This window comes from Fistularia commersonii, chromosome 29, assembly GCF_037954325.1.
Source record: "Fistularia commersonii isolate RoL2024-O1a breed Wild chromosome 29, RoL_Fcom_v1.0, whole genome shotgun sequence".
NCBI classification, from domain to species: Eukaryota; Metazoa; Chordata; class Actinopteri; order Syngnathiformes; family Fistulariidae; genus Fistularia; species Fistularia commersonii.
The window spans coordinates 9,501,638-9,529,208 of record NC_141312.1 but is presented as its reverse complement, the minus strand read 5'-3'; the positions used below and the strand labels follow the sequence as shown (position 1 = coordinate 9,529,208).

The 27,571-nt window shown below is 40.6% G+C and overlaps 1 protein-coding gene across 3 annotated transcripts in view; it reads left to right on the top strand.

Annotated features, from left to right (window-relative positions):
- rims1b (regulating synaptic membrane exocytosis 1b) overlaps positions 1–27,571 on the top strand; it is a 51,271-nt gene that overhangs the window by 1,170 nt on the left and 22,530 nt on the right. For all 3 annotated transcript variants that reach the window (XM_086176743.1, XM_086176742.1, XM_086176741.1), the window contains exons 2-7: positions 8,973–9,186; positions 23,834–24,126; positions 24,490–25,367; positions 26,697–26,737; positions 27,173–27,283; positions 27,443–27,542. In XM_086176743.1, the coding sequence (XP_086032869.1) occupies positions 8,973–9,186; positions 23,834–24,126; positions 24,490–25,367; positions 26,697–26,737; positions 27,173–27,283; positions 27,443–27,542 (1,637 nt within the window). The remainder of the gene's footprint in view (positions 1–8,972; positions 9,187–23,833; positions 24,127–24,489; positions 25,368–26,696; positions 26,738–27,172; positions 27,284–27,442; positions 27,543–27,571) is intronic.

Sequence of the window (27,571 nt, the reverse complement as noted above, 5' to 3'; positions counted from 1 at the left end):
AACACAACATAAGATGGTCTTCATCCATTAGTGTTTTTTCTAGGTAAAATAGGAAAAGCTTTATTGCGTGTGGTCACTTGGGAAGCTATGATAAACCCACAAATTGAATATCTTACCTCTGTTTTTTTTTTTTAACCATCATAATTGGGTCATGCTAACTAATACAGTAGACATGCAAAAATGACTGGACAACTGAAGCAATAGTGTGAATCATTACAATACTGTGCCACCCCAGCACCTGCCTATACCTATAATTATAACCATAATCGTAAATATTCACAGCCAAACAGTATTGGGCAAACAATCTGCTAGATTTTCAGGCTTTCACACTAAAAGGCTGTATTAGGAGGCGAAGAGTTTGACTACATTTGGCCCCGCGGCCGGTCCGACCTTAGGTGAACCCCGTCTCTCGCCCAATGACAAGCTCTAGCACCCCTGTGATCCTGAGCACAGGATAAGCAGTATAGATAATATATGGATGGGTAGATTGAATATGTAAGGCATCAACTTATCACAGACTGAATACATTCCTGAGAAAACCAGTCACAATGAACGATTGCTTGATGCTGTAACCAAATATAGTCAGAATTTGTGATTGAGCAAGCACTTATCTCATGGAATGAGTAATATTACACTTAGACTTAAGAAGTGTAAAGGAGAATGAACTACTATCAAATAGTAGAAGTCTGGAAGATGGACTTATTTATAGTCAACAATTAAATTATCATTTTGATAGCTGTAATAATCAAAATTATTGATAACCATTGACATTCAGTGGTTATTGAAATATCACAGGGAATACCTGAAATCAGATCAAGTAATTCTACTCATGTTTTGTTCTCACAGTAGCTAGTAGCCTGGATTAATGATGCATTCAACCTGCCAGAGATAAGTGATTGGAATTTGTTGTATTTGAACAGAAATCTGAATGACGATAAACACACGGAGTGAAATTAAATATGAACAGATTCATCTGATTTCCAGGTCATGTGTTTGACATGATTAGAGGAGTTTTAATTCCAATGCCATTAAATGTCACTTAAATGTTTCTGAATCTAGGTTTAAGGAAGAGGTTTAGCTTTCAAGGAAGAAGTTCATGACATTATGGCCTTCAAATATACAGTCCAAATAAATTTAATTCCAAATAAGCTTTTTCAGGTCCTTTGTTACACCTTCATTGATTCCTGGTCGGTTATTGTTAATAAATGCTGTATCTTTATTTTTCTTTTTTTATTTATTTTTTCCCCATTAAGACTTATTATCTCCAGCTTATCCTGCACCTAGGGTTGTGGGGATGCTGGAGCCTAGCCCAGATGTCATTCAGCGAGAGGCGGGGTACACCCTGGATCGGTCTCCAGTCGACTGCAGGACCACATATACAGATGCAATCATTTGCCCTGTCATTTGCACATCTTGGGATTTTTTTGGGGGGGGGGCAATCAATCACTTGCATTTTTTTGATTTTGGGAGGAAGAAAGCCACGCAGACATGGGGAGAACATGCAAATTCCACACAAAAACAGTCGCTGTGGGAATCCAACCAGGGTCATTCTTCCTGTGAGCCAGAAGCGCTAAGCACTGTGTCGCCAGGCTGCCCTGCAGCCTTTTTTTATCTGATTTTATTATTTTTTTGTTCTTTTATGGGTACTAGGTATTCCTGTATTCAACAGAAATGTCATAATAATTGATAGGTGATTTCTGTATAAGTCGATGCTGGTTTGTCACTCTGGTGACAAGGAAGCTGAAAAGGGAGAAATATTGTATGTTTTTAGGGGACAAGTTGACTCCAGGTAGTCAGTGGGAACTTCAAAGTGTCTGGAAACTTCAGCTAGCATGTTAAGGGAGGTCCTTGGTTTGCCATCTGGAAAGAAAGTAGATATACAGAGAAAGAGATTAGAAGAAGTGTGACACTGAGGGGACTGAAGAGAGCAGACAGTGAATACAGGGAGATGGAGCTCAAGGGGACAGTAATGGTGGCAGAGGCCAAACAAAGGGCCTATGATGACTTGAATGCCAGTTTGGATGCTAAGGAGGGAGAGACTGATTTATTGTGATTGTCAAAACAGGGACCGAGATGGGAAGGATGTAGAGCAGGTTAGGGTGATTTCTCACTTCCTTGCAATTTACATTCAGCTCTTTGCATGCAATTTAGATTCAGCATAGCCAGTGCTGTGCTTAACTATTCATGTAACTTTCTTGTAATGTTTAGTTAACTGTTTGCTTACAACTTGCACCTGCACTTTGAGTTTCCACACTCAAAGCTGCACTAAATGTTCAAGATTTCAATCTTGCACATTGTTCACATTTCAATTTGCACTCTTGGAATTTTCACATCCAGCTTATACTGTTCACATTTCTGTCACATTTGGCTGCAACAGTATGTTAATATATTTATTACTACCTGTCTGGCATCACTGCAGTTGGCAAAATAAGAATTTCATTGAACAGGGAAATCTGTTTCAAGACTGTGCATACGACAATAAACACTTATCTTGAATTGAGGATAGAGAGGGAAATGTATCGAGAAGTACCAGAAATGTGATGCTAGAGATAGAGAAGAGTATTTTAGGAGCTGATGAATGAGAAAAATGAGAGAGCAAATGGTAGAATAGGGGACCATTGTAGACCATGAAGAAGCAAAGATGAGTAAAGGTGACGTGGAGAGGGCATAGATGAGTGAAAAGGCAGTTGGTCCAGATGATATGCATTTGGAAGTATGGAAGTAGCCGCAGTAGAGTTTCTGAGCAGATTGTTCTGCAGGATCTTAGAGAGCGAGAAATTGGAGAAGTGTGCTTGCACAGAGGAATAAAGTTGAATTGCCATACAATAAAGTTAGGGGAGAGTTGAGGTAATTAGACAGAGAGCAGAAGTTAGCATTCGTTAGCAGCAGCAGTATGGTTTAATGGCTAGAAAGAGTACTACAGACAATATTTGCTTTAAGAATGTTGATAGAGAAGTACCGAGAAGGTCAGAAGGAGTTGCATTGTGCCTTTGTAGATCTAGAAAAAGAATAAGACAGGGTGCCCTAGAGAGGAACGATGATACTGCATGAGGAAATCTGGAGTGGCAGAGATGTTCGACTGGATCAGAGACCGTGGTGAGATGTGCCATAGGTGTGATAGAGGAGTTTAACCCTCTCCGGCTCAAATTAAGTTGTGGCGTAATTAGCTAAGTAGCATTTAGCTGTCGCAAATCTGCAACATCTGCCTGGAGAGGGTTAAGGTGGAGGTGGGACTTCATCTGGGATAAGCTCGGAGCCCCTTCTTGTTTGCAACTGTGATGGACGGATTGACAGACAAGGTTAGAAAGGAATCTCCGTGGACTATAGTGTTTGCAGATGACATTGTGATCTGTAGTGGGAGCAGGTGAAAGAAAATGTCAAGAGATGAAGGTATGCCCAGGAAAGGAGAGGATGCAAGCTGCAGCAAGACAATACATGTGTGTCAATGACAGCGACCCAAGAGGATTGGCGGGGCTGCCGAGATTGGACATAAAGAAGGTGGAGGATTTTAAGTAATTAGGATCAACAGTTCCAAGTATGGAGAATGCAGAAAAGAGGAGAAGAAACATGGTCAAGCAGGTTGGAGAAAAGTGAAGTGGTGTAATGTGTGATAAAAGAATATCGGCCAGAATGAAAGGAAAGTTATACAAGACATTGGGATGGATAGGATCAGGAATGAGTCCATCAGAGGGGTAGTGGATGTTAAATCTTTTGAGCTAATGTCATTAGCTGAGGTTTGAACTGCCAAGCAGGAGGCCTAGAGGAAGACCAAAGAGAAAATTTATGGAAGTAGTGAAAGAGAAAATTAAGTTAGGGATGAGAGAAAAGTACACAGAGAGTAGGGTTAAATGGGGGAAGTCGATTTGCTGTAGCAACCCTTAATGGGAGCAGCAAAGATGAAGGACGTGCGGTTTGTTGGTTTGACATAAAAAGATGCAGAAGAAAAGGAAAAGGACGTAGCCCCCTGCATCAACTCAGAAGGGTGACAGCATGAGGTGACATTGCCCATGGAACTCGGAGGGGGACAGCATGAAGCACCAATGCCCATGAACAAACCCAGGACGATAGACAAACATGAGAAGGGGGCGAGGGCACATTAGAAAGCAAGTCAGATGGGGAGAGGAGTACCTGCCCCCGTGTAGACTCAGCGCAACAGAACAGACTGAAGACATGAGCAAGAGGATGGGGGGTAACCACATGCAAATTCCAAGTGACTGACAGACCCTACAGTGTGGACATGACTTAGCAACCAATGAGGCTGAGGCTATGAGTTGTAAGCCCTCACTGACTGCCGGTAATATGGAGCAGCCATGTGTCCTATGACAAGCACCGTGGTGTTGGCTGTGACAAGCACAGCTGTGCTTAGAGATGGAGCCATGAAAATATATTTAGTAAATGGATCAGCGTATTTCCTTACTGCAAGCAGGATGCTGAGACAGGGAATCTCGATAAGTGGGGGAAGATATCCTCATGGGGCCCTACTTTTCAATAAGAAATTCACAATTTTGCAAAACACACATTTTGCGAGATCTACTAAGTAAATATGTGTACCCCAGGTATTATGATGTAGAACTTCTCCCCTGAGGATCTTAGTCATGGCACCAATTTGTAGAATTTCGGCCCTTTTTAGTTAAAGTTTTACCTTTGGTTTGTGATGTGTTTCTCTGGCCTGAATCAAAAATCACTATAGAACTTTTTGTACAGACAGGACTCCCCTTAGAGCTCATTGCACATTAGGACCAAGCAGAATGTATTGGTTATAAAAGAAATTTAAAAAAAAAAGTTAAATATGCAGCTGAATATCTCTGTGCTTATTGGGGGAACTGACATGATTGTCGAACTCTCACACTGACGGAACCCGCATTTCCTGCATTCTTCTTCTCTTCTCGTGTCTTCATCGTCCCACCAACCGACGTACTTGTACATAAATTCTCATTAGAAAACTTCTGGAAATAACATATATGGAGTACTAGTGCAAAATCGCAGTGGTCAGAGAATCCCTGTGCATCGTAGATATTGAAAGTCTTTTGGTCTCCTTGTCTCGTCTCCCGAGGGAGTTTTTGCAAATATTTAAAGCTCCTGTGTATATTCACCTGCAGCAAATACAGCAAACGTCACATGGGTAATTGTGTATGCAGTCCACAGGCTTCCGGTTATCACACCCGATGTCAGCAGTCTCAATCTGGGGGACTCAAATCATTGTAAACTCCTAACCTTTCACCAATATGTCACTTGCCCCACCAGAAACACAGTGTGTTTGGATCTTGATGCGCGTATATATCCTTTCAGAAAGCCCCGCTGGGCATGTCCCGACCACAGTGTGGTTTATTTGTGTCCAATGTGCAAACCAGTCCTGAGGGAAACACAACCTGAGCGATATTTAGTTCTGGTCTGGTCAGCGGAATCCATACGGCGCATCCAGGACTGTCTCTTTTTGTAGAATTGGGACCTATTCATTGACAGATGTTTTGGATTTGGATGAACTGACTGAGATTGTTGCCTCATGCATCACTTTCTACGAGGACTTAATAATCCCTAGGAAATGATTATATATTTCCCAAATAACAACCCGTGGGGAACCAAATCCATCAAAAATGCGATACATCAGAGAAAAATTAGCTTTAACAAGGGGGACGCTACCCACAGCAGGGAGTTACAAAAGCAAGTAAAGTCCAAAATGTAATCAATCTGGTTGAGCTCTCTGTGTATTATTAGGCCAGAGCCTTCAAGAAAGCAATGGCTATCCTATCTTGGCTGACCACAGCCACCCGCTGTCCACTGACTGCTGTCATCAAGTCGTTGGCAAAAGGCTCCAAAATGTTGGACAAATAGCTATGGCGCTCATTTGTAACTGAATCAGCCTCCTGAACCCCCACCCTCCTGAATCATGTAGCATGCACCTTAACCCTCTGTTGAGAGTAGATGGTATGGAACATGTTCTTGTTGTTTGTTTCTGTTTGTTTCCCTGCTGGCTGTAAAACAAATTGCCCCTCACAGGGACAACAAAGTTCAACTTTAACTTTAATTTAATTTAACCAAGTGCACATAGCTTAAACATTACAGGATGTCTCTTGTGTTGTTCTCGTGGTGCCCCCCAGGGTCAGGTCAAGGGGCCTGCAGGAAAATCCATCAGATAGCTTAGTAAGCTATCATGGTCATGTTACCAGCAGCCAAGAGAAGGATATGTTGTTTGTCACAAAGTATAACACTGTCAGAGCAGGGGAACCATAATAAAAACACCACCTACCCTCATATCCTCTCTCACTACGTCCATAAATCCTCTCTTTGGTCTTTTTCAACACCTCCTGCCTGGCAGCTCCAATTCCAGCATCCGTCTACCAATATATTCACTATCCCTCCTCTGTATCTGACCGAACCATCTCAGTCTGGCTTCTCTGACCTTCTCTTCAAAACATCTAACATGTGCTGTTCCTCTGATAGACTCATTCCTGAGCCTATCCATCCTGGTCACTCCCAAAGAGAACCTTTGCATCTTCATCACCGGAACCTCTAGCTCTGGCTCCTGTCTTTTAGTCATTGTAACTGTTTCTAGGGCATACAGCATCGCTGGTCTTACCAATGTCTTGTTCCCCTCTTGGGAGACCAAGCACACGAAAGACAGGAAGCAGAGCTTGAGGTTCCAGAGATGAAGATGTTGAGGTTCTCTTTGGGAGTGACCAGGATGGATAGGATCAGGAATGAGTCCATTGAACAGACAGCACATGTTCGATGTTGTGGAGAGAAGGTCAGAGAAGCCAGACTGAGATGGTTTGGTCATGTACAGAGGGGGGGTAGTGAATATATTGGTAGACGGATGCTGGAATTGGAGCTGCCAGGCAAGAGGTGTTGAGGAAGACCAAAGAGAAGATTTATGGACGTAGTGAGAGAGGATATGAGGGTAGGTGGTGTGAGAGAGGAGGACATAGAGAATAGGGTTAGATGGAGAAGGTTGATTCGCTGTGGCAACCCCTGAAGGGAAAACCCAAAAGGGGAAGAAGGGTGCTTGGTTTCTCATAATACATATAATGATAATAATAATTTATACAAAATGGCTTTCAAAAAATAAATGCTAAGCAATAGTAATTGTGGGGAGTTGGTAGCACTCTCACCTCACACCAAGAACATTCCTAGATCTATTCAAAGGGGCCGTTTTGTGTAGTTTTAATGTTATGTCTGTGCTTGGGTGATCTCTTCTTTTAGGATTTCTCCAGTTTCCTCTCATCATCCAGAACGATTAGTAAATTAACTGTAGATTCAAAATTGTATGTGGGTACAAATGAGTGGTTGTACATCTCATCTCCATATTGATTTGGTGATTGGTTCATGGTGTCCCCTCCTCTTGGGTATAATCGGCTATGATTGGCTCTAGCAATCATGTTACCCTCCGTGGAAAATGAGCAGTATAGACAACAATTAACTAATAGTAATAATAACAATATTTCTTTTACATTTCAAGACAATTCCTGCGGTGTGAGGGTTCAGGCCTCAGTAATAGTAATACTTCCTTGATTTTACCAAATGGCACTGAAAGCTGTATGGTGTGATTAAAATCCAGTTAGACGACAGTTGCTTCATGCTCACATGAATTGATCACTCAGGTAAACAGTTTTGATCTCAGTCACCTCTGTGTCTTTGTGTGACCTCTCTCTCTTTCTGTTTTTCTCTCCCTCTCTCTCTTTCTCCAAGTCTCTCTATTTTTATCTCAAATTTGTCCATTGGATCAATATGAAAGCTATGCAATGTCACCGCATTAATCCTTTAACAGCTGTGTTATAATTGTGGTTGATAATGTGTGTTTGAATAAATTGGATCTGGGATGGCATTTTTAATTAAAACCTTTTTGACTGTCTAGAACATCGACATTTACTGAAATTTGTGTTACATCTTTGTCCTTTTTCTATTGTTAAAAAACAAAACAAAACGGGGGGTATATGTAAACATACAAACACAGATCAGTGCACACAGTAACACCCTGGTTTAGGAGTTAACTTGTTCCTGGATCATGTTCTTAAACCAAAATGTTTGGAAACAGAGACAAAATGTTTGCCATATGAAGCAAAGGAAAATTGATTAATCCCTGTTGCATGCAGCACAGTGGCTCAGTGGTTAGTGCTTCTGCCTCACACCAGGAAGGACCCTGGTTTCTGTGAATAGTTTGCATGCTCTCCCATTGTCAGTGTGTCCGAGGAACCCATTTTCTACCCATAATCCAACGACAGGAAGAGTTTATTGGATAAATGCCCTTATGTGTGAATTGACTGTGATTGACTGGTGACCAGTCTGGGGTTTACTCCGCCTCTTTCTCCATGACAGTTGGGATAGACTCCAGCATCTTTCCTAAGCCCAAGTGTAGGATAAGCGGTTGATATTGAATGGATGTTCCTAATGATCCAGAGGGCAGCATAAAAATCACCTTTTCAATGCTGTTCGGCTGAGTTCCACATTTAGGACCGCCAGGTCTCTTGATTGCCTCTTTGTACATCAATATGTAACAGACAATCTCACCAAACAGTACTGAAAAGCATGAGCTGAAACATGAATGCTTTGTTCATGCCTAAGTGGGATCTCTCTCATCTCTAATGGTTCTCAGAAAAAAGAAAAAAAAGTGCAGAAACAAATAAAAACACAGAGAAAGACCAAGCAGTTCATGGAACGCTTTAATGCGTGCTGTATCTGTTAGTTGTTGGGAATTCATTTGACAACTACAATTTTGTTTGTGTGCTAAGGCATTGTTTGCTCTGAAATTTTGTTTGAAAACTGATTTATTTGGGAAATTATCCATTCGTAAACTGAGGTACCACTGTACTACTAATATATATATTTTGTAAGATACTTATTTACTGTATATTTTCACCCTCACTTGAATGCAAGGGTTTTGAGACATGATGAGATGTCTAAAATTTGTGTCTGTACAGGAATATTTTTGCAAGCACTATAAACCAACAGTGTTCTCATCTCTCTTCTTGTCACAGAACACTACACCAGCAATTTGAAAGCTACAAACAGGAAAGGCGTCGTATTGGACTGGAATTGCGGCGCCAGCAGACCCAGCAGAGGGACGAGGCCCCTACCTGCGGCATCTGTCACAAGACCAAGTTTGCTGATGGCTGTGGCCGTCTTTGCTCCTACTGCCAGACCAAGTTCTGCGCCCGTTGTGGAGGCCGGGTATTGCTGCGCTCTAGCAGTGTGAGGAACCTTTTCCTTTGATATTCTCCTTTGCATTTAAGTATTCATCGTCCCATCCACTTTAGATGCCCAAACAGGTACCCCTTTTGATTCAGTATGATTGCTACCATCTGCTTCTTTGCTTCTGGTTCACAAGAACAACAGTTGCTGGGAATTACTGAGAATTTCTTGATAGCAGTTGCTTGAATCATATCCTGCCTGAGGTTTGGTGTTATTGGAAATGTAAACAACAACAGAGAATGGAAAATCTCAGGTGGAAAAGCATCAGTGTTATCAAGTACTTCTGCGACTGTAACCATCAACTTGCATCTGAGACGCTGGTAGCTGTGTTTTTACTGAGAACATAATAACTAAGAGAATTCATAGGAACATGCCAAACACTACAGTCGTCCAGGTCATAGTCAGTCGTGGAAAACCATAATATAGCAACTGGATTTGGTTTATCTTCTTTAATATTTTTCACCTCTCGACCGAGGGGGTTCTTTTATTCTAACCGTAGATTAGGCTTTTTCAATTATCAATTATCTTGAATCAATTATCAATTATCTTGAAAGTTTTTTTCTTAATAACAAAGTAAAGGGTATTTAGGCTGGAGCCTAAATACCTTTTTTTATTATTATTTATTTTTCTTTATTTAAAATACGTTTCCATGTTTTGTATTGCCCTAAGAACATAAACTGATATGAGATGTATAAGATTACAGTTGCACATTGCAGTGCAATAGCACCAAAGGTACTTCATTTACAGCATTGAAGGTACTATTTATAACCAAATTAAAAAAACAGCCACAAACATACAAATTATAGTTTAATTTTTCATACTAATACCAGAATGCTGTGACTTTTTACAATCTCAAGAAACTCAACCACGATTTATACATAACCAAACCATTTGTTTGAGTAACCATACATGGGTTAATGTAACCATTGATAGTAATTTTTACAAATTATATTAATTAAAATGTCACTGTAATATTACAAGTAACTATTTATTATTATTATATATTTTTTCAATAACTGAGAAAAAATAAAAGCACTCTTGACCCCTTTTCAGAAAAAAATACGTGGTGTGAGTGTGTGTGTGTGTGTGTGTGTGTGTGTATATTTACATACACATTTGTATGCATGTGTGTGTATATATGTGTGTGTGTGTATATATGTGTATATATTTATGAGTGTGTGTGTGTATATATATATATATGTATATATATAAATGTGTTTGTGTATGTATGTCTGTATGTATGTGTGTATATATATATATATGTTTATTTACTTATGCCCCACTGTATATTGAAGTATTTAGTCAGCCACCAATTGTGCAAGTTCTCCCACCTAAAAAGATGATAGAGGCCTGTAATTTTCATCATGGGTACACTTCAACTATGTGAGACAGAATGAGAAAAAAAATCCAGAAAATCACATTGTCGGACTTTTAAAGAAATTATTTGCAAATTATGGTGGAAAATAAGTATTTGGTCACCTACAAACAAGCAAGATTTCTGGCTTTCACAGACCTGTAACTTCTTTTTCAGAGGCTCCTTAGTTCTCCACATAGTACCTGTATTAATGGCACCTTTTTGAACTGGTTAACAGTATAAAAGACACTTGTCCACAACCTCAGTCACACTCCAAACTCTACTATGGCCAAGACCAAAGAGCTGTCAAAGGACATCAGAAACAAAATTGTTGACCTGCACTAGACTGAGAAGACTGAATCTCCAATAGGTAAGGAGTTTGGTGTGAAGAAATCAACTGTCGGAGCAATTATTAGTAAATGGAAGACATACAAGACCACTGATGATCTCCTTCGATCTGGGGCTCCACCAAGATCTCACCCCATGGGGTCAAAAAGACCACAAGAACGTTGAGCAAAAATCCCAAAAGCATATGGGGGACCTAGTGGATGACCTGCAGAGCTGGGACCAAAGCAACAAAGGCTACCATCAGTAACACACTATACCGCCAGGGACTCAAATCCTGCACTGCGAGACGTGTCCCCCTGCTCAAGCCAGTACATGTCCAGGTCCTTCTGAAGTTTGATAGATAGCATTTGGATGATCTAGAAGAGGATTGGGAGAATGTCCTATAGTCAGATGAAACCAAAAAAATTGGTAAAAACTTCACTTGCATGCTGTGTTCTATCCAAATAACACCATACCTACTGTTAAGCATGAAGGTGGAAACATCAAGCTTTGGGGCTGTTTTTCTGCAGTGGGACAAGGACAACTGATCCGTGTGAAGGAAAGAATGAACGGGGCCGTGAATTGTGAGATTTTGAGTGAAAACCTTCCATCAGCAAGGGGACTGAAGATGAAACATGGCTGGGTCTTTTAGCATGACAATGATCCCAAACACAGCGCCCGGGCAATGAAGGAGTGGCTTCGTAAGAAGCATTTCAAGGTCCTGGAGTGGCCTAGCCTGATTTCAACCCCATACAAAATCTTTGGAGTGAGTTGAAAGTCTGTGTTGCCCAGCAACAGCTCCAAAACATCACTGCTCTAGAGGAGATCAGCTTGGAGTAATGGGCCAAAATACCAGCAACAGTGTGTGAAAACCTTGTGAAGACTTAAAAAAAATGTTTTCCCTCTGTCATTGCCATCAAAAGGTATATAACAAAGTACTGAGATGCACTTTTGTTTTTGACCAAATACTTATTTTCTACCATAATTTGCAAATAACTTCTTTAAAAGTCAGTCAATGTGATTTTCTGGATTTTTTTTTTTCTCATTCTATCTCTCATAGTTTAAGTGTCCCTATGATGAAATTACAGGCCTCTATCATCTTTTTAAGCGGGAGAACTTGCACAATTGATGGCTGACAAAATACTTTTTTCCCCTTGGTACATGTGTATACACTATATGGCCAAAAGTATTTGCTCAACTTCCTTTACTCGCATATTAAGTAACATTAAGTGACATCCCATTCCTAATCCATAGGGTTCAATATGACGTTCATCCTGTGCAGCTACAACAGATTCAACTCTTCTGGGAAGGCTGTCCACAAGGTGCAGGAATGTGTTAATGGGAATTTTTGACCATTCTTCCAGAAGTGCATTTGTGAAGTCACACACTGATGTTGGACGAGAAGGCCTGGGTCTCAGTCTCTGCTCTTATTCATCCCAAAGGTGTTCTATCGGGTTGAGATCAGGACTTTGTGCAGGTCAGTCAAGTTCATCCACACCAGATTCTGCCATCCATGTCTTTATGGACCTTGCGTTGCACCCTGGTGCACAGTCATGTCGGAAAAGGAAGAGGCCAGCTCAAAACTGTTCCCACAAAGTTGGCAGCATGGAATTGTACAGAATATCTTGGTATGCTGAAGCTTTCAGAGCTCCTTTCACTGGAACGAGGGGGCCAAGCCCAGCTCCTGAAAAACAACCCCACACCATAATCAACCTCCACCAAACTTGACACTTGACCCAATTCAGTCAGACAAGTAACATTCTCCTGGCAACAGCCAAACCCAAACTTGTCCATCAGATTGCCAGATGGAGAAGCGTGATTCATCACTCCAGAGAATGCATCTCCAGTGCTCTGGAGTCGGGTAGCACCATGCTTTATACCACTGCATCTGACGCTTTACATTGAACCTGGTGATGCCATGGAAACCCATTCCATATAGGAAGCTCTCTGTGCTCTGTTCTTGAGCTAATCTGAAGATTGGAGGTCTGTAGCGATAGACTCTGCAGAAAGTTGGCAACCTCTTCACACTATGCGCCTCAGCATCCGATAGTACTGACCCCACTCTGTCTGTTTTCGTGGCCTACCACTTGTTGCTGTAATCTCCAAACACTACCATGTTCCTCTAATACAGCCGACAGTCGGAGCAAGGGAATTTTAGGACTGGATTTGTTGCATTGATGACATCCTATCACAGCACACATGCTGGAATTCACGGAGCTCCTGAGAGCGAACCATTCTTTCGCAAATGTTTGTAAAAACGGTCTGTATGCCTAGGTGTTTGATTTTATACACCTGTGGCCATGGGAGTGATTGGAACTCCTGATTCCCATTATTTGGATGGGTGAGCGAATACTTTTGGCCATATAGTGAATGTATGTATGTTTGTATGTATGTATGTATATATACACTGCTCAAAAAAATAAAGGGAACATTTAAAAAACACATCCTAGATCTAAATGAATGAAATATTCTTATGAAATACTTTGCTCTTTACACAGTTGAATGTGCTGACAACAAAATCACACAAAAATGATCAATGGAAATCAAATGTATGAACCCATGGAGGTCTGGATTAGGAATCACACTCAAAATTAAAGTGTAAAAACACACTCCAGGCTGATCCAACTTTGATGTAATGTCCTTAAAACAAGTCAAAATGAATCTGTGTTGCTTCCTGAGTGGACACTATGATTTCACAGAAGTGTGATTGACTTGGAGTTACATTGTGTTGTTCAAGTTTTCCCTTTATTTTTTTGAGCAGTATATATATATGTATATGTATATATATGTATGTAATTGCGTATATGTATGTATGTTTGTATGTGTTTCTATATCTGTGCGTGTGTGTGTGTGTGTGTGTGTTTGTGTGTGTGTTTGTTTGAAGGGTATTAATTGATTTTTCAGATTGACTCGCCAGCAAAATAATAGTGACGTAGACAATTTTTTTTGATGACATCATCACATTAACAACTACAAACACACAAAGCGGTCTAACAATGTGCGGCCTCTATGAAAGTTTTCTGTAACATTATTAATGCTGAGTAAAAAAAAATAAATAATGAGAAACATAATTCAATAGGCTGTCTTTATGCATTACATTTCAGGTAAATTTAAGTACCCAACATACAGTGGGAAAACCCAAGGCTAAACGTAGCTAAGATGTACAACATGCAAGTCCACAGCACTGTATGAAGTAGGAAAGAAGAAACTCCTTATTTTGTTACATTCATTTTTGTCATATTTGGTTACACAGCAATTGCTTTGACTTGTTTCTCCTATACGTATAGTCATTTAGTCTGTTACACGAGGAATTTCCCCAATGTGGGACTAATAAAAAGGCTATCTTTAAATGTCTTATGTTGATTCATACAGACACCTGTGGGAGCAAAGGAGGTTGGTCATTTGAGAAACACTTTCCAAAAAATAACCCGACAGGGGTGACAAAGGTACTAATCACTGATCTGGTGGTGAAAATGGCATCTAATTGAAATTATTTTTTAATTGTATGTCATGTACCATATTTGGTACATCAGCTGTAGAATGTTCTTACTGCATGTGCAGACTGAAGTAAAAACAAAATATTTGAAACTGAGTAACTGTCTGTGCTGCATGAATAATCATTGGTAGCAGACAGGTAATGGGTGTTTTTGTTGTCGGGCAGGGCCAGGACTGTGCAGTCTGGTTGCAAGCAAAAATCTAAATATTTCTTCAAAGCCTTTACCTCAGGTCTCATGTCTTAAACTATGAAGTCAACAAGCATCTATTGTTAGCATCTATTGATCTATTGTTTTTTTCTTGTCAGTGACTTTTTTGTATAGCTGCTCACCATCCTCTGCATTGGAATACTCCCTTCAGTGCTACTAATGTCCCTTGCGTATGCTAGTCGATGCCACTTCAGATGGCTGTGTTTGATGCATGTGCCGTATTTTTCGCAATATAAAGCGCACTTCAAAGCCTTTAATTTTCTCAAAAACAGACAGTGTGCCTTATAATCCGATGTGCCTTATCTATGGATCAATATTGGTTAATTATGGCTACCGTAGTCAGGGGGCATCGCCGAAGTAGCAGAGGTAAAAAGGGTAATGGGGAATTCCAGTCCCACCCTACTTGTGTGTGTATAAAGACACCAAAATGGCACCTTTCAAGAGACACACTTACGACGATGAGTTCAAACTCAAAGCAATCAGTCACAGTAGAAGTAGAAGACAAGATGGGAATAGAGCAGCAGCGACAGAATTCAACATTTATGAATCAATGGTATGGAAGTGGAGGAAGCAACCAGATAACCTGCGCCAAGTAAAGAAGATTAAACAGAGTTTCCAAGGAAACTTGAACAGTGGGTTGAACAGAGAGCAGCAAGTAGAAGCAACTCTACAGTGACTATTCGAATGAAGGCAACAGGACTAGCAAGCGACATGACCATCAATGAATTCTTCTTGGTGCTTTCGTTTTATGAAACGCTTTGAACTGTGACAAATGGAGTTGGAAAAACATTGTTTTCAACGAAGGCGGCGCAAATACCCGTAAGAGCTACCGGTACATATGGGAGTGTATTTTGAATGCACTAACTTGTTTAGGGAGTGAACGGAGTTGTCAGAACTTTGGTTTGTATTCTACTAATGAAGTTTGACTGATTGACTTATCTTACTGTTTCGTTGACATTCACTTTAGCGCAGCTTCATCTAGTGGATGCATAACGCAACCCCAGCCACTACAGTGTGTCTATTCTATGCGCCTTATAATGCGGTGTGCCCTATGTATGAAAACAGTCTTAAAACAGGCCATTCATTGAAGATGCACCATATAATCCGATACGCCTTATCGTGCGGTACATTTGTTGCACTTTTAGGATTGTTTTGCAATTTTGCAGGTCACTGTGCTGTTATTTGAAATCCAAGTTCAAAAAACCTGTAAGTCAAGTAGAGCAGGTGGTACAAGACAGGACAGCAAACAGTGCAAAGTAACAAAAAAACAAAACAAAAAGAAATCTTCCACACATGTGAACTGTTTCTTGCTCATAGTTATTTCCTGAGGCCTTTCACCGGCTCCGTTCTTGGCAGCTATGTCTTGCTGTGGTTATGTGTCCAGTTGCTATGTGTTACTGGCCTTTTGGTGAAGTGACTGACTTTTGGTCAAGTGATGCAAAGGCGATCGGAGGCAGTTTGAATTCCATACATAAGCGCACACATATCCACATAAGGGGAAAATAAGCTTTTTAACCACTCCTATATGTTGTGAACTTGTGCCATTGGATTCTAAGTGATGACAAATCAACTTTTTTGTTAATGCCCTTGTTTGTGTTTTTGTGTGTATAAATGGCCCATTCTACTTAACAGGTTAACCAACAAAAAATTACTGTATGTCTTTTGTTCTGTATTTTGGGGATGCATATTTAGTAAAGGTACACCCAATGTTCATATTTCTTGTCAAACAATCTCTTAAATACCTGTCCTTTCTCGATATTTGTCATTACCAAAGCATAGACTTTGATTCAGAATAGAAATGGTCCATGTTTCTGCCCTGTAACTTAACGTTGATCAGAGGCTACATTTTAGAATTCTTGATCATCTTTGCAGAGGTATTTGTAGTCTTGTTTAAAATGTAATTAATTTAGAAAGGGATGTTTCTTGCAATGGCAATTCTGCAGTTGATTTCCTCATTGCATCTGCTGTCTTCAGTGATTTGATGGCCAAAGTAGTCAAAGCTGTGGACTTATCCTATTTCTCTTCTATCTGTTTTGATCTTGATTTCTGGGCTCTCTTCTTTTGCTGGTAACTGTGTAACTCATTTTCTTGGCTTTCATTTTCATGCTGCAGTCCTTCACTGCGTGTTGATTTTGTTCACAATGGCCCAGGGTCTTCAATTTCCACAAGGAGAACCATGTGATCAGCATATCTCAAGTTGTGAATACCTCTTCCAACAATGTTAATGCCTTTGAAATTATCCATATTAGATATATTTGGCGTATAGATTGAAGAGACAGCAATAGCAACCATTACGCCAGACACCCCTCTTGACCTTGATTTTATCAAACACTCCTCTGCCAAGTTGGATGGCAGCTCTTTGAGTCCAATATAAATTCACAATCAGCTTTAGAGCTCTCCCGTTTGTTCCAATGTTCCTCATGCACTCTATCAACTTGGTGTGAATGACCATGTTGAAAGCCATCTCATAATCAATGAAACATGCATATACTTTGTATAAAAAAAATTACCTGTAAAATCATGAAATTCAATGAACACTGTGCGTATATAGGCTTACTTTGAAATAAATTAAACAGTAAACCATGGAGGCCTATTTTAGTCCTTCCCATACTTGTGTAAAATTAAAATAAAAACCAATAGCCCAGTTTATTATAAATAAAACATTTAGCTGCGGCTAAGCAGCTTTAAAATAGTTAACTTAAAAATTTAGGAATGTTGGTGACAAGTCAATTTCAGCGTGCTCTCGGGTCTCCTTCTCAGACAGTTATCAATTGTAGCAACAGAACATACAAAAAAAACTACAAAGCTAGGTCTGAAATAAATGTTTTTACTGAAACATAATGACCTTTTAAATGGTATTGTTTTCCCCAGTTTAATTTGACTGGAGTTTCTGAAGCTTGCGGTAAGTCTTCCCTATGTGGAGATTTTAAGATTTGACTGTGATCGTCACACAGGACTGTAGGCTATCATTTGTGGGGCGGGAGTGATAATTGGATTTTATGAAGTTCAGGCTTGAGAAAATTTGTTTGCATAAGTTTGGTGTTGCAAAGATGGACAGGACTCCAAGTGCATACTTTTTCCTGTTCATATAGGTGAAGGGAATGGCAAACCCGGTTTTGAAAAGTACATTGGGATAGGGGAGGTTGTCATTATCAATCCATATGCGCTCTTAAGCAAGACTGGCCTTCTGACAGGCAACTTATTCCAGATCCGCTGTCAGGCTTTTGAAGTTGGACACCCATAAATTTTTATCTGCTATGTCAGTTAGTTCATTTTTAGGATCTGGCTTACTTTCTGCTGTGAATGCGGACATACAGACATGGGTCGATGTCCAGGGCTGTGACAGGGCAGAGCGAGAGGCAGAGTATGCAGTGTAGGAGCTGATTGCTGCTCTATCTTTATAGACAACAATCTTTTAACTTATGAGGAATCTGTCACTTAAATTTTATTGTTTCAGACTTTTGGTGGTGCAAACTTGCTGCAGGTCAGTATTGGTTGACCTATTTCTTGCTACTTGTAATTTTAAGTGTGCCAGTTACAACTTGAACCCTATATTTTGGTACAGAAATTCATGATTGGGGACGAACCCAATCATCACACAGCTGGATCAGCTGAAGCAACTCTGTTGCAAATGACCAATGGTCATCTTATCACATCACAGCTTATTTTGTGGATGTTGAAATACACCTTGATGCATTGAAACTACTGGGCTGGATTGAGCTGTCAAAATACTGGCAGTTTGACAGCGGCTGCAAAAATTGCAGGCGCACCTCAAGAAACTGCTCTGTACCAAGTGGCATTGTCAAACACCAAGGTAACCAATGAAAAAGTCATTACAATGAGACAAACAAGCATATTGCTGAGTCTCAGTTTAATTCAAGCACTTCCAAACAAAAAACAGCAGCCACACATTACACTATACACTTAAATGGCACCTCAGCCCTGACCCCTGCTCAGTTCAATTCATTTCTATTTTTTGACAAACAGTTCCTCTGGTGCCACCACATCATAACTATTAATATACAAGTCAGTATATTCCCCTTTAAGCTATGTCACATATAAAGCTATTAACTTAAATTTACCTTTCTTCTTCCCCTTTCGGCTTTTCCCTTCAGTGAATCAACTTTCTCCATCTAACCTTATTCTCTGTATCCTCCTCTCTCTCACCAACTACCTTCATATCCTCTCTCACTACGTCCATAAATCTTCCCTTTGGTCTTCCGAGAGACCTCTTGCCTGGTAGCTCCAATTCCAGCATCCGTCTACCAATATATTCACTATCCCTCCTCTGTACATGACTGAACCATCTCAGCCTGGCTTCTCTGACCTTCTCTCCTAAACATCTAACGTGCGCTGTTCCTCTGATAGACTCATTCTTGATCCTATCCATCCTTGTCGCTCCCAAAGAGAACCTCAACATCTTCATCTCTGCAACCTCTAGCTCTACCTCCTGTCTTTTGGTCAATGTAACTGTCTCTAGGCAATACAGCATCACTGGTCTCACCACTGTCTTGTACACCTTTCCTTTCATTCTGGCTGATAGTCTTCTATCACATAGTACCCCTGACACTTTTCTCCACCAATTCCAACCTGCTTGAACCCATCTCTTCACCTTTTTTCCACACTCTCCGTTGGTCTGGACTATTGACCCTAAGTACCTGAAATTCTCCAACTTCTTAATCTCCACTCCCTATAGCCTCACCGTTCCAACCGAGTTACTCTCATTAACATACATATACCCTGTCTTGCTGCAACTAACTTTCATTCCTCTCCTTTCCAGCGCATACTTCCACCTCTCTAGATTTGTCTCTTCATGTTCTCTGCTCTTACTACAGATCACAATGTCATCTGCAACCATCATGGTCCATGGAGATTCCTGTCTGACCTCAGGCTGTCCATCACCACTGCAAACAAGAAAGGGCCTAAGAGGTGATCCCTGATGGAGTGCCACCTCCACCTTGAACTTTTCTTTTACCCCTTCAGCACACCGCACCATTGTTTCACAGCTAGCTTATATGTCTTGCACCAGTCTAACATACTTCTCTGCCGCTCCAGACTTCCTCATACAATACCAGAGCTCGTCTCTTGGCACCCTGTCATATGCCTTTTTTAGGTCTACAAAAACACAATGCAGCTCCTTTTGGCGGCCTTCTTTGTACTTCTCTAGTAGGATTCTCAAAGCAAATACTGCATCTGTAGTACTCTCTCTAGGCATGAAGCCATACTGCTGTTCACAAATGCTGACTTCTGCTCTCAGTCTAGTTTCCACTACTCTTTCCCATAACTTCATTGTATGGCTCATCAACTTTATCCCTCTATAGTTGCCGCAATTCTGCACATCCCCCTTATTCTTAAAAATGGGCACAATCACACTTTGTCCCCATTCTTCAGGTATCTTCTCACTTCCACACCTCCACAGGTATATCATCAGGGCCTACTGCCTTTCCATTCTTCATCCTCTTCAATGCCTTTCTCACTTCACTTTTACTAACCTGTGCTACTTTGTGGTCTACAATAGTCACCTCTTCTACCCTCACCTCTCTTTCATTTTCCACATTCATCAGCTCTTCAGAGTACTCTTTCTATCTTCCCATCACTCTTCGAGCATCTGTCAATACATTTCCCTCTCTATCCTTAATCACCTAGATATGTTGTACATCCTTTCCATCTTTATCTCTCTGTTTCGCCTACCTGTATAGATCATTCTCTCCCTCCTTATTGTCCAACCAAACATACAAGTAATTCTATGCCCTTTGTTTAGCCTTTTCTACCTCTAGCTTTACCTTACGCTATATCGCCCTGTACTCCTGTCTGTTCTCACATCAAATACTTTCCTACCTGTCTCCCTGATAACATTACCTGTAGTTGTCTAATCATCTGGAAGCTTTCCCTGACCACCCAGAGTCTTTCTCAACTCCTCCCTGAAAACCAAACAACACTCCTCCCTTTTCAGCTTCCACCACTTTGTCTTCTGCTCTGCCTTTGACCTCTTGACCTTCCTTGTCACCAGAGTCATCCTACAAACCAGCATCTTTTACTGTCTGGCTACACTCTCACCTACAACTACTTTGCAGTCACTGATCTCATTCAGGTTACCTCTTCTATACAAGATGTAGTCTACCTGTGTGCTCCTACCTCCGCTCTTATATTACCCTATGTTCCTGTCTTATCTGGAAAAAGGTGTTCACTACAGCTATTTCTATCCTTTTGCAAAATCTACCACCACCTGTCCCTCTGCGTTCCTATCCTGTATACCAAATCTGCCCATCCCTTCTTTGCACCCTCTATTGCCTTCACAAACATGTCCATTGAAGTTTGCACCAATTACTACTCTCATCTTTGGGGGATATTCTGCATCACTTCACCTAACTCATTCCAGAACTTCTCCTTCTCTTCAAACTCACATCCCACCGGAGGGGCATAGCCACTAATACATTAAGCATCACACCTTCAATTTCCAGTTTCAGACTCATAAGTCTATCTGACGTTCTTTTAATCTCCAGAATGTTCCAAACAAACTCGTCCTTAAAGATAACTCCTACTCCATTTCTCTTCTTGTCAGTACCATGATAGTACATGATAGTACATCACTACCTTTCCACCTGGTCCCCTGGACACACAGTATATCCACTTTCCTACTCTTCATCATGTCGACCAACTCTCTACCTTTTCCTGTCATAGTCCCAATATTCAAAATCCCTATTCTCAGTCCCAGACTTTTGCCTTTCCACTTCTGTCTCTGCAATTAACCCTGAGGCTGCATTAACTTAAATGTACTTTTCAACCCGCCCAAATATTAATTGATTTCAATAAAGTTGTAAGGTAGACTTCTACAGAAATGTGAAGTGTGTTAACGAAAATGTCTTGCGTTCAATAGTGTCATATAGCTGTTTATTAGTAAAATATTTGCAAGAGTCAGTGACTCAGTTGAAAACATGATTTGCTGGATCTGCAAAATTTTCAAAATGATAGATTCCATGTTCGATATATTAAGGTCTTGAAAAAAACTTTCTCAAGTGACAACATTAATTTAAAAAAATAATACTTCATACCTGATCAATTTTCACTGCAAATCGCTTTTCATTTGATCCAAGTGTTTCTTACCACAACTGCCTTAGCTTGCCGTGGTGGTGCATTTTGCTGTGTGTACACTTTCCCATTCCTTGTCCAACAACAATTATGGATTTTGTTTTGTTATTCCTATGTGGAAGAGAGTGTTAGACTGAGTTTTGTTGACTCTCAATGTCAGTCATTTACTCGTCAGGAATGGTTCAATTCCCGGCTCCTCCAAGTCTGTCAAAGTGTTGTTGAGCATTACACTGAACCCCTAACTGTCCCCCTGGCGCTGGTGGACGGCGACCTACTGCTCATGGTTCATCCATGATAGGTTAATTGCAGAGAGCGAACTTCCCCATGGGGAATTAATTGAAAAATTGTGCAGCTCCGAAGGTGGTACATTCTCACCTTGTTGGTCACCAGCTGGGCAAGCAACTTTGGCACAGCTGAGATGTTTGATCTCCAGCCTGGTGAATACAAGGTCATCATCTTGGGAATACTGCTCGAACTCATTAAGCCTTGTTTTCATTAACTGAATGTTTAGGTCCTTTAATTTGATTTTAGCCTTCAGCTCACAAATCTCCTCCAGTAGGCCTTTGGGGATCGCTTGTTTGCTTCCCCATGATGCTCATCTCCTCAGATATGAAGTTTAGAGAATTGTTCGTCTCATTGACATCTTGTTTCTGCATGTTGCAAATGAAGGAAAAAAATGAAATCAAATAAACTCTGAGTAGTCTCAGCACTGAGGAGTGGCCAAATACAAGGGGTGCCCACTTTGTCCTTTATCAAAATTATCAAAATTTCCAAAAGGATGGATGAAAATTAATTCAGTGCATACAGAAGTTATTTGATACCCTGGACACTTTGGAAACTTTTTTTTTCTCCATGTGTCACAATGTCACCTTAAGTAACAACTTTATTCTAAATTGACTCTGTTTTTCCTTTAAAACAAAAAGTGGTAAAATTTAAAGTTATTTTATGTACTTTGAAATACATCTAAAGCTTTAGCACAGAACTTATAAGATGTTTTTATTGTTTCAAGAATTTTGTTTTGGCGCATCTCGATCTCCTGCCCCAGTTTTTCTTAACCCGTGAAGAGGAACTTGCACTCCTTCACTTAGGGTAGGATCTCATCCCTGACTAGAGAGGGCAATCCACCTTTTTCCGGCTGAGGATATGAACTTGGATTTGGAAGTGCTGATTTTCATCCCATACTCTTCCATGATCGCTAGAGATCACCATTGGGTGAAGCCAGTAGAACCACATAATCTATAAAAGTGCCAACCTGGGGTCATTCAACGATTAATCCCCTCAATGGCCTGGTTGTACCTATACATTCTGTCCATTAAGGTTGTGAAATGATACATTGACAAAGGGCAGCCCTGGTGGAGTCTTACCTTCACTAGAAACAAATCACAGTTACAGCTGGGAGTATGGACCAAGCTCTGACACCGGTCTTACAAGAACAGAATGGCCCTTGTTAAGGGATTTAGAGTAACCCATACTCCTGGAACTGTCCCCATCGGACTCCTGGGGGAAAACAGTCAAATGCCTCTCTAGGTCTACAAAACATATGGATACTTGATGGGCAGACTCCCAATGCATCCGCCGGGTCTCCGCTGAGGGTATAGAGCTGGTCCAGTGTTCCATGGCCCTGACTAAAACCACACTGATCCTCCTGAATCTGAGATTCAACTACCCGACGGACCCTCCTATCCTTTCCAAGGGGCTGAGGAGTGTGATTCAACTGCACTTTAAACATACCCTCTGATATATATATATATATATATATATATATATATATATATATATATATATACACACATTAAATGTAACATTAAAACTATATATGTATATATTTAATGTTATTTATTTGTAACGCAGGTTGCAGGTTGTAATGCAGGTTGCAGGTTGCATTGTTGCACTGTTTTGTTTTTTTTTCATTTATTCATTTTTGAAATAGGTCAAGCGCATGTCAAAGTAATGTTTTTCATATTTATATACCCATTTCCTGGTAGAGGCTTTGTTAATAAAAAATAATGGTGGCAAGAGCCTTGTATTTAACCATAGGGATTGTTCCATTTTCAATTGCATTATCTTGCAGTGTACATTTAGTCATAAATAAGTGTTTCTGGCATAGGTCAAGCATTTTCTTTTCATTAAATTATCTTTCCTCGTGTAACCAAACTATTGCTCCCCCCTGCAGATAATGTGGGTTTGCAACCTATGCCGTAAGCAGCAGGAGATCCTCACAAAATCCAGGGAATGGTTTTCGGGGACAATAGTTCAGTCTGAGAGCCTTGGCCTCTCCATTAACAACCTGGCACTGGAAAGTGAAGTGCACAATGATAGGAAGCTGCTGCGCTCCAAGTCCCAAGCTTCGCCCTCTGCCACCAACAGCAAGGTGTACAAGACACAGCTGTCTATGGGACTCAATGCTACCAAGGCAACTTACACCATTCCCAGCTCACGCTCCCAGAGTGTACCCCCACGAGAAAAGTAAGATGTTTTATATATGTGACCCTGCAACAACCAAGATGAGGTAGATAGAAATGCTCCTTAGATGCATTTATGTTTGTTACATATGCTAATCTTCTGCAGTAAAAACAACTGGTAAAAGGGGAGAAAAACAAAACAAAAAAAAAATGTATGTGTGTGTGTAAATTTGTAGTGGATTTTTCAAGTGTCTTTCAACTTCTTCCAATTGAACCTGTATTTTCATGTTTTTTTTAAATGGAAAATTGATATATAACAAGGCAAAGAAACCCAAACCAGTTGTATAAAGAGAATGTGCTTATGCAGTTGTATCTCCATACATTGATTCAATAATTTAATGGTGTTATGTATTTCACTGCCGATTAGGAAAAGGCTGGATTCCCCCCATGAGCAGAATGGCCAAGCAATGACCAGTCCAAGGCTTAGTGGGAAGTTGCCATCCCAGTCATCACTGGATGAGGTGGTTGTATCCCAGGACCAACAACATAAACAGGCAGGAGACGGTCAGAAACAGGAGAAGATCCACCGTCAGGGCAATAATGTTGGAGAACATGTGGATTCTTCAGAATTGCATCAAAGGTGGCCAGAAAATGGTCATAAAATGGAATGCCAATCCTGTGAAGAGGAGTTCCGAAACCGTTACCGGAGTGACCCTAACCTGGCCCGGTACCCAGTGAAACCACAGAGAGAGGAACAAGAGATGCGCATGCATGCAAAGATGTCTAAGGTCCGCCATGAGCGACGACACAGTGACCTTGCCATTAATGAGGTTGGACTTGAGCCAGGTGATGGTATGGGTGGTGGAGGTGAAGGAGGCAGCGGGGAAATGAAAACAAGAAATTTTCTGACGAGTAAGGGTGAATGTAGGGAGGGACACAGCAAGACTCTGCGAGGCAACCATAAAGCATACGCAGCTGACAGAATCTTCAGGGTTGAAGGAGGCCTTCAAACAGATGGAAAGAGTGAGCGATCAGGGGACACCCCTGGGGGGCCATGGCTTCCAGCGTTGGGCTCAAACATTGGTACAACACAGGGGGACAAAGTTGGGGAGGACTTGCCAAGGAAGGAGGATAATATTTTGAGCCGAGCTGAGTCTTCTCAGCCACCTTCTCTTCAGTCATACAAGACAAGGCACAGTTTCAACAAGAGGCAGTTGTCCATCAGCAGCTCAGAAGAGGAAGGTGGATCCACCCCAGAATTCACCAGCTGTGAGGACATGGACATGGAGGGCGTGAGTGGGAAAGGTCAGTGAGAGAAATGTGCAATCCATACTAATTAGATAACAGTTTCATTAAATGGTCTTTCTCTTCAATACAAATTTGTTGGAGCTACTGTACATTTTTGCATTTTCGCCCCTTGAATGGGATGCCAAGGTCCAATAAGCACATCAGCAAAAAGCTGGCCAACATATATGAAACCTATGGTGTCTCTCTGAGATAAGAGGAATCCAGTTTGTTGAGTTCTTAATTTTGTCAATATCCACTGAGTTAAATAAACTTGAGGATCCCGTAAATGTTTTCTTCCAAAATCTGGATTTTTTTTTACAAAGAAATGTAAAAAAGAATCGCAAAGAAATGTAGAACTCCCACGTTGTGCAGAGTACCCTTTTTTGCATCTCTGGCTTCATCCTTTTTTTTCTATGACTTTGGCAAGCAGAATTGTAGAATGACTTTAGTGCTTATTGTTACGTAAGTAATTACAGCTATCCAGATCCACCAGGAAAAAAAAGTCCAGTCATGGTTGCCTATTTACCTGGCACCTCATGTATGTATGTATGTATGTATATATATATATATGTATACATATGTGTATATGTATATATATATATTTGTATATATATTTATATGTACAGTGGGGAGAACAAGCAAATTAATTACTGAATAACCATACAATGTGTTTTTCTGGATTTTGTTTCAGATTCCATCACTCACAGTTAAAGAGTACCTATGATTTCCCACAAGCTTCGCAGTGGGAAATGCTAAAAAATCAATAGTGCTTGTTCTCCCCACTATATATATATGTTTATATTTGTATGCGTGTGTGTGTATATATATGTTCTTCTCCTTTCGGCTTTTCCTATCAGGGGTCGCCACAGCGAATCAACCTTCTCCATCTAACCCTATTCTCTGTATCCTCCTTTCTCACACCGACTACCTTCATATCCCCTCACTACGTCCATAAATCTTCTCTTTGGTCTTCCTTGAGACCTCCTGCCTGGCAGCTCCAATTTCTGCATCCGTCTACCAATATATTCACTATCCCTCCTCTGTACCTGCTGAACCATCTCAGTCCAGCTTCTCTGACCTTCTCTTCAAAACATTTAACATCTGCTGTGCTGTTCCTCTGATAGACTCATTCCTGGTCCTATCCATCCTGTTCACTCCCAAAGAAAACCTCTGCATCTTCATCTCCGCAACCCCTAGCTCTACCTCCCGTCTTTTCGCCATTGTAACTGTATTCAGTATAAAATATATACATATACAATCATGTGTACTCTCACAATTGTGTGCATGTGTGCATGAGCATGTGTGGATGTTGCTCATGATACTGAAGGAAAATGTGTCTCTGTGCAGGTGAATGGGACTGTCATGTTCATGGCTCAGCTGTTTTACATGTAAGTTTCACCTACAGAAAACACTCTTTCTGGAATTTGACATTTGTAGACGCCCACACTTTGAATATTAGCACAGCTGTGAAGCATTTCTATAAATATAAAGGAATTTTTCGAAAATGTACATTTGGTGAATAATGCAAATTAAATCAACACTGGGATACACAACATTCATACACACACACACACACACACACACACACACACAAAATACCAACATATTTGCTAGTTTGGATATTTATAAATATAAAGACATATTATAGCTTTGTGGTAAACTTGCTGGAACAAAGCTTCGGTTGGTTGAATGAAAACAGTCAAAGAGTCATCAGGAAAGTGATCTAGAAAGAAGCACATACAGCATGTTAACTTATTTCTATCTCCTTTCACAGTTACCATCATAATTGCAGTATGTCCTTATCTTTTTTTTTTGCCCTATAGCATCCTGTTACATGGAAGCCATCTAAAGACGGTGATTGTCTAATCGGATGCATTACACTTAGCAAAAGATCAGCAAAGCCCCGTGAGGCTGACTCACTCCTTGGCCTCAAAGTAAGCTTCAAAATAATAATTAAGATCAACGACTAGGGGATTCATACATAAGAAGACTTTATGTAGTTCTTGTCAACACTGTGTATAAATGTTGCCAGGATTTCAATGACATTTTTTCACAGACAACTTAAAAAGTCTCTCCATTTTCTCTCTGTTTAGGTGGTTGGGGGCAAGATGACAGACCGAGGGAGACTTGGGGCATTCATTACCAAGGTCAAGAAAGGAAGTCTAGCAGATGTCGTTGGACACCTTAGAGCAGGTTAGAATAACTCCAGCATTCTTCCTCCA